At 38.1% G+C, this 8,694-nt stretch overlaps 1 protein-coding gene across 1 annotated transcript in view; it reads right to left on the bottom strand.

The window, feature by feature from the left end:
• Nucleotides 1-2,629: 2,629 nt before the first annotated feature.
• Nucleotides 2,630-8,694, bottom strand: part of LOC149138243 (uncharacterized) — a 145,729-nt gene continuing 139,664 nt past the window's right edge. Inside the window, exons 4-6 of the mRNA XM_089448795.1 lie at nt 3,398-3,455; nt 3,232-3,275; nt 2,630-3,063 (exon numbers count right to left, since the gene is read on the bottom strand). Coding sequence (XP_089304921.1) covers nt 2,914-3,063; nt 3,232-3,275; nt 3,398-3,455 — 252 coding nt within the window. The 3' untranslated portion in view covers nt 2,630-2,913. The remainder of the gene's footprint in view (nt 3,064-3,231; nt 3,276-3,397; nt 3,456-8,694) is intronic.

Here is an 8,694-nt window from a genome sequence, read left to right as displayed (position 1 = left end):
ATTCTGTAACCAATTCAACAACATCAATACCTAAAGTAAATTAAGAAATTGCCACATGCATGATAAGGAAAAATCAAATAATAAGAACTTATCGACATCTGAATCACAAACAAAAACACTTTAATCACTTTGCATATCAGTGTCATTCAAAACAAAAACAATAAAGTAACATTCTGAAGAACACTAATGTCTATAAAATTCAGTCTTGTAATAAAAATTTATCCCAAGTTTTTAGTAATCTCAAGATTCCACAGAAGATTAATTTGGGATGGTTAGGTCATTTCAAAGTACGACAATATTGTATGACACTTAAAAGTGCATATCATCTTGTATCATCAATGACATTTCCGAGACGAGAAGGCATTCAAGGCACAAAAGGATATCAAGCATTTCCATCAATAAACTTTGTGGACAAAGCTTTTATAAGGGGAAGACAATTATAATATATATATAAACAATCATAATAATGAATAATTAGTGATTAATATAAAATACGCATTTCTCTAAGGACATGACCATTCATGAAAGGGCACTTGCCTAGGTACATAAACGGGCCCTCATTTGTAAGTATCTCATAACTCACTTGTATTCAAACATTCTTATACAAATATATTATTCATCTCATGTTGGACATTCTTATATCTGGATATTCTAAATATTTTATTGCATATACTAATTTTGTTTGTAACATTGGTATCAATAAAGTACCAAACTAGCCAATGTTGTACCTAACTAATACCGACGAGTTTGAACTGGTCAGTTTTGTCTTCAACTGGCTCGGGTTATCTAAAGCACACGCAATGATGCTGCGGGCCCACAAATTGGAGTTTTGGGTGGTTTCTAAGGAAACCATGGGCAATTTCCCTCCAATTTGTGGACACCTAAACTTATAAAAGCATCATTTAGCTCATATTTACCTCACACTTCTCATTTCATGTTTTTGTGAGAAAAATAGAACTTGGAGACTTCTACAACAACAAAAAATTTGGAGGTTCTTTGTTATCTTAGCACTGGTTTGAAGTTGTCTAGTGGAGTTGGCATCTTTGGGAGGAGGCTTCGTAGACTAAATGTGCCTCTTTTTTGTTTTCAAATATGTGATAAGTTTTGCATTTTACTTGGTTGCATTTTTTTCTCTTTGCAAATATTTTTCCCTTCAACTATGAAATGTCATCATCTACCATGGCTCCAAAAGCCAAAAATGTTGTATGGTTTTAGGCGATATTGTTGAGGGAAAAACTTTATGCAAATATTGCAAGTGTCCAATGAGAGGGGGAGGCACCCATAGGTTTAAACAACACTTGGCTGGTATAAGAGGCCAAGTAACCCCATGTGATGCACCATATAATGTGATAGGTCCTAAAAGTTTGAGATGTTTGAGGGGGTGAAGGCTAGAGGAAAAACCATACAAACAAAACTTACTAACAAAAGTTTGATGAGTGATCACATTGATTAGTGAATTCAAGTAGGCCATTGGCCTAACAGCTTGAGTTGTAGCATTGTTTTTGAACTCTAGAAGCCATTTAGAACCTCATTGATCATGTATTGCACTTGGTGCTATTTTGATATATGCACACTTATATGGTATATCGATGAGCAAACTTTGAATATTTTGTCTCTAATGTATTGGAATCATGCTTTGAAATCTTATTTTGATATATGCACACTTATATGGTATATCGATGAGCAAACTTTGAATATTTTGTCTCTAATGTATTTGAATCATGCTTTGAAATCTTAAAAATAGTTTTTTTACATTAAATGTTAATTATTTTATTTTTTTCAATTCTGATCCATTGAATTCAGTTCAATCCAGTTCCAGTTTTTTAAACTATGATTTGAACCTATGGCCTTTGGCGTTCCCTTCAACAACATCCATTGGGTAGATGGTTCAACCCATTGAAATAAACCTTGGGTGTGTGTATATATAAGGGATCCAAACGTCACGAAGCTATGGTATTTTGCAATAGATTTTCTTTTTTTTAAACAATAGCCTTCTATTTAAAAAAAAAAGTTACATGCACAATCTTGTGGTTTATGCTTTGTATATTCTTAGAAACTTTGTCCTCCAAAGTCTAGATTAAGAAAAAAAAGCGTTAATGTGCATAAAGAAACTTAGCTCTAGACCACCTTGTGAAATCTTGTAAGGCCCCATGCTGAAAACTCTTGTAATAGGTAAGTAGTGATTTTGAAGATCCCGGTGAGAAAAGTGCTGGGCTAAATCTTGCTTTCACTGAAATGTTGCCTGATATACCCTTTGAAATCTGCACTTTTCATCATGGATGTTTGATATACAAGCTGGTATGGAAGCCTAGAATAAGATCAACAGCATTGTATGGCTCACATTGGGAAAAGCCCTTCGATTTCCTCAAAAACATCTCATTTGACACAGTAAAATATAGGGTACTTTGGCACAACCTACACAAAAATCTACTATTGATCATATGCAAAGTTCATATTAAACAGCTGCCCACTCAAACAGTGATGGAAATTGATTAAAGCTTGGAGCTGGTAAACGTGTAAACAAAATTAAAGATTTTCGTCATAGGTGCAACAGAATTGCACACTTATCTTTATGCTGGCAACAGAACTGGCATTGACTTCAATGCCGTTGACATCAAATCGGAAACTCTAACAGTCAATTATTAGCCACTAAATAAATAATTAAATTCCATGACCAAGGATCAACGTTCACATGTGGTAAATGAACCATATAGCACAGCCGAAGAAACTATCTCCAAGCTGAACTCAATGAATAATATTGTAACCTGAGCAATGTTGAAAGGAAATTACTTGCCCTTTGCATTCATTTCACAGCACTCAGTGAAATGCAAATCATATTTGTTATGAAGTTGCCACAGGCCCCAGATTTTAACCCCTGATAATTGAGAAAATTGTCGAGGAATAACTGTGATTCTATTTATTTGCTACCTTGAACTGTTCTATGAATTGCAAATCTGATACTCGGGTTTTTGTTCCAGCAAATCGCTCATATTCATCAAACACTGATGCAAGGCACCAATTCTGCATTTTACGTAAACATCCTACCAAACAACTCGTAGGGCGCTGCGCAAAATCAAATTGTTAGCAAGCCCTAAGTTTTGAAAAGAATATTATCAGATAGGAAAATGAACATGTTGTTATGCACAAACACACATGTTATTCGTGCACATTATCAAAGGTAGTCGAAAGCAAAAGAGAGAAAGGCCTATTGGCTAAAGCAGTTATACACACCTTCCCTGTTTTGCAATGAATTAATAGAGGATGGTTTCTTATATCTGTATCACAACATACCAGAGTTACCAGTTCAAAGTCAAATAGGAAGGGAAAACTACTAAAGAAGCATGCCAGAATTCAATGAGAATTTGCTTATGTAACATCACAATCATATTAGTCCTACCAAGTAAAATCTTCAATGCATCGCGTATGTCATCCTCAGATATATCCATTTTAGGATCCTGGCAAGAAGAAAGATAAATTTGAAGATTACCACACAATTTCTCTAATCCACTGACATATTAATAAAGTTTAAAAAATTGAAAATGCAGACATAAAACTGAGAAGATTGATGGATCAGAAACCAAGTTCAGAACAATGAATTCAAGCTTCAACTATTGATTAAGAACTTAATGCAATTATCTAATGTTCACAGCTAGGCAAGCGAAGTTTCAACATGTGAAGTTTTCCAGCACTACTGTAAAGAAACAACAAATTGCCTTCTCAGTATTTTGAAGCAGCTAATCAATAATAAATAACAATATGCCCTTCATTTATTTGAGTGGAGGTAGAAAAGCATAAATTAGTAACTAGTAGTGCGGCCTAGTTTATGGCAGCCAACCCATATTTATGTAGGCCTCCATGCATTCACTTATTCCAATGTCATCCTCCAATTATTACAGCAGCTCATCAGCAATTGATAGCAATCCACCCATCATGTATAACGGGGCTGATCTTGGGAGGTGGTGTCTGCCAAAATATAAATGGGGGCAGGACAGCAGTCACTTTCCATTGAAAATTAAACATTCCCTCTTCTAATGAATGCACAGTTCCTCCTGTTAACCCTATTTCAGGAGGGGTACCTATATGTTTATTGAGCATTCTTAGACACCATTGTAACCATGTCCAAATATAAATGGGGGCAGGACAGCAGTCACTTTCCATTGAAAATTAAACATTCCCTCTTCTAATGAATGCACAGTTCCTCCTGTTAACCCTATTTCAGCAGGGGTACCTATATGTTCATTGAGCATTCTTAAACACCATTGTAACCATGTGAGACCCTCTAGGCATCCTAGACCCTATGTCATGTTGAGTGAGTCTTGTTATGGTTAGACAATGACTTGTCCCATTGAGTTCATTTTGGGTTCCTTCATTCTGGATAGGATTGGAGGTCCTTAGGTGAGCTTATATGTGGACTCATGGTTTTAGAGGAGCCTGTTGAGATTTGGTAGCTTGGGAGATACTCCAAGCCCTAAGGTTTGGGGTTTGGGGTTTGGAGGTTGGAGCACCACAAAAGTGCTTTGTGGGCTTGGAACCCAAGCTTGGGGTTTTCGACCCAAAGGAGTTGGGTCAAAACCAAGTGGACTTTGAGTGATTCAACACTTGGAGGTGTTAGAGGATCCCTAGAGAAGCAAGGGGCAGTGAAAATCACTCAAATCAAAGGTCTAGAACATGAGTTATGAATTTATTTGTGGCTGGTGGTTAGTTTGTCACATTGAGCAGGTCCACTTAGGGTTAGAATGTGCCCCAAAGCAAGTGTGCTGACACCACATGTTTGTGTATAAATAAAGGAGAGTGGAGAGGTATTTCAAACACATCCAAAGTGTGTCTCTCATAGAAATACATCACCAAAAGAGGCCGCAGATCAGGAGCAGACTTCAAGGTAGGAGAAAGAAGCTCGTTTGGCATATTCTCATCACTGTTTGAAGGCCGAGTGGATCTGAGTAGTAGGCCAAATTGTTTGAGGGAGTTCTGGGCTGTTTTGAGGATCTTTGAGAGTGGTTTTCCTTCTGTTTGTGGTAGCCGCAGGTCCCTGAGATATTACAGACCTAGGTTGAAGCTGTAGTGGCTTGTGGAGAGGACCGGAAGGACTTAAAACAAGAGAGGGCAGACCTCTGTATGGGCCGCAGTCCTTCCTGAGCTAAATGACTAAGTGTGTGAGGGCTGGTAGGCCTAACAATGGGCTGGACTCAAGCTTTCAGCCTCTTTAGGTACCATCAGGCTTACTTGCTAACCACCAACCCAAAAATCCAGGTGTGTATCCAAAATAGAGCTCAATAACCAACACCACCTTTTCAACTTCGGGACCCAGACATCAACACAAAGTGTCGGCCAGATGTCTTCCCAGGAAATGCTTCACTCGTAAAGCCTCAACAAAACTCTTCCACACTCTTATCATTAATACAATCAGAAATATCTACCAAACCAAGCAGGTTCCTTAGATATTCAAACTTCTTATTAGGAAGAGCCTTTGTAAGTATGTTTGCTACTTGTTCATTTGTCGAGACATACTCCAACTTCACAATCCCATCCTGCACCAAGCTCCTAATAAAGTAGAACTTATTATTGATATGTTTCGTCCTCGAATGAAACACGGCATCTTCAGACATCTTGATACAACTTTGATTGTCACAATTAATCACAGTAGGACCCAGAGACTTCTCGAACAAATCTGTCAGAAGCTTCCTTAACGAAACAACCTCTTTTCCTACTTCACATGCCACCACATATTCTACCTCAGCACTATTCAATGCAATGTGATCTTGCTTCCTACTCATCCATGAGATCATAGCAACTTTCAGACTAAAGCATCCTCCAATAGTGCTCCTTCCATTGGTCTCTATTAAATTTGGCAACTAAGGCCAAACTCCACCTTGGACAGCGCATATGATGCAGCTGATATTTTTATTGGATTCTTCTTTCCGAGAGGCGTAGGATATTTTTATTGGATTCCTCTTTCCAAGAGGTGTAGGATTGATCTAACGATCATCTCATTCTGACATTTACAAATGGAATTATGAATTTATTTTGTTTATGGACAAATTGTCAAGGTCGGCCAACAATCTAATGTAGAGTCAGAAGCCCAGAAGACACGTCTAACTCTATTCATCCTCAACGTTGCATATAAATAGAAGGTGCATCTAGCTCATTTGGACATCATTCATTCTCACACATATCTCTCTCTCCTCATCTGATTGGGTCGTACAACTTCAGGGCAACCTTCTCTCTCTCTCCACATGTGCAAAGGACACTGCATTTTCTGTTTTGGGCGTTGACCGAATTGCAGGAAGGGTTTGACCAGCGTTGACCGAGCTGTAGTTGACCAAGTTTGACTATGTTTTTCTTGGGGAATTTTCTATTTGGGCAGGCCACATTTCAGGGCACAAAAATCAAGGCAAACAAAGTTGTTTGACCAGTGTTGAACACAAGGAATTGATCGCAGATTTGACCTCTGCGTTGACCAAGTTTGACTATCATTTTCGGCATTGTTTTAGGTTGATTCGGATGACTGTTGGAGGCCAAGTTGACTGGGTTTGACCAAGCTGATTTGAAGGAGAAATTCTGCCATGTTGACCAGCGTTGACTTTTTGGTTAAGGCTTCCTGTGGCTGTTGTTTGACTGGACAGATTTGACTTTGATTGGGCAAGTGAATTTTGCATATTTTACTCTCTTTGTTGACTTTTGAAGAATAATAGGAAGAATTGATCAAAGGGTTCTCCACATTAGGGTTTGTCCCTAGCATGCGCCACATCTTGTGTCCTCTTGTCTTGGCTTGTCTTCTACTATTTTTATTTATGTTCTATCTGCATTTACTATCATGTTAATGTGATTGCTAATCTGGAAATTGATATTGGGCTAATAAGAAAATTGAAGTAAATTGCTCTTAAGCATAGAACATACCATTGTTATCTAAAATTAACATGGTATCAGAGCTGAGGTGAAGACAAAACCCAAGCAAGAGTGAAAAGAGCAATCACTGAGAAGAGCAATCACCAAGATTTGTTGGACAAGGACAAGAGTCAATGGCCTTCGCATCTTACTTCAAGCCTGATGACAAGCTCAATGATAACTCTGATTATCATGCATGGAAGATGTCTCTTGATTTGACTTTGGAAGAGCAAGATGTTATGGACTATGTGCAGGGAAAGATTTTTGAACCTCCTTCAAATGCACCGATTGCCACGAAGACAAAGTACAAGAAGGGTGAAGTCAAAGCAAAGAAGATTATCAGGGATTCTATTAGCAAGCATTTGGTTGCATACATCTCCGATTTGAACACATCTAAGGAAATGTATGACAGGTTGGTTGGCATGTTCAAAGCTAGCAATGCAAACCAAGTTCTCTTTCTCAAGAACAAATTGAAGGACATAACGAAGGGAAGAGGTGAAGATATTCAATCCTCCTTCATGAGGATTACTATGATCAAAAATGATATTCTTTCGATTGGAGAAGCTATTGTTGATAGGGACCTCACTCTCATTGCCCTTGGAGGACTCCCTCATGAATGGCATGTGTTCAACACTACTATTCTCAACAATGACAGGATTCCAGGTTTTGAAGAATTGTTGACTAGATGTTCTCAAGAAGAAACAAGGATGATGGAAATGGATATGCCTTCAAATAGGAATGATCCTACTGCATTCTCCGCTCATGCTAAAAAAAGAACAGTGCAGGTTCAAAGAAGCAATGTCAAGTAAGACCAGGATTCAAAAATGGAAGGAAGGGAAGATGCTTCATTTGCAACAAGTTTGGCCACTATGCTAGGGAGTGTCCTAATAGAAGGGATACAACTCATGATGATGATAACCACAACAACAACAATTTCAAGGGCAACAACAATCAAAGGAATGGCAGGATTAACAACAAAGGAAAAAGGAATGCTCCCGCTACTCAACATGGAAATGGTTGCTCTCCGAAAAGATCAAGAAACTCCAAGTATGATGAATCTAATGTTGTTGATAACAAGTAAAAAGAATTTTATCTTATATCTACCCTCTCTACTGCCTCTCCACCAAATACTTTGGGAAATTGGTTGATTGATAGTGGTGCCTCAAGGCACTTCACTGGGTATAGAGAAGCTCTTTCAAATCTGATAGAAAAGGACACAAATTTGGAAATCATTCTTGGAGACAATGCCACCTATCCCGTGAAGGGAGTTGGGAATGTTACTCTTCAATTGAATCAAGGTAACACCATTCATCTACAAGAAGTACTATATGTACCTGATCTAAAGAAGAATCTGGTATCTACCTCAGTGATGGAGGACAAAGGATTTAAGGTGCCATTCATTGATGGAAAGGTATATGTTTGGAAAAGAAATTTCAAAGAGAATTTACTCTTGGATTCAGGGTTGACAACCTATATCAAGTTGGAGGAAGTCCACTAGGAGCTATGTCTTGCAATACATCTCTTCAATCCGAATTATGGCATCGAAGGTTTGCTCATCTTCATTATAAAGCCCTACCCAATGCGAGGAAGATGGTAATAGGTATGCCCGAATTTAAAGTAGAACATGAAGATGTTTGTCAGGGATGTGTCGAAGGAAAACATACAAGGGAACCATTCCCCTCAAGTGATAGCAATACCATCGACGTATTGCAATTGATTCATTATGATCTATCTGGTATGACGCCCGTGAACTCTTTGGGAGGATGTTTATATTATGCTATCTTTGTGGATGATTTATCTCGCAAAACT

Source organism: Pinus tabuliformis, chromosome X, assembly GCF_031772625.1.
Source record: "Pinus tabuliformis cultivar Carrire ecotype Pingquan chromosome X, CPIR1, whole genome shotgun sequence".
Classification (NCBI taxonomy): domain Eukaryota; kingdom Viridiplantae; phylum Streptophyta; class Pinopsida; order Pinales; family Pinaceae; genus Pinus; species Pinus tabuliformis.
The sequence above is the reverse complement of the archived record's forward strand: the minus strand, read 5'-3'. Positions and strand labels throughout refer to the sequence as shown.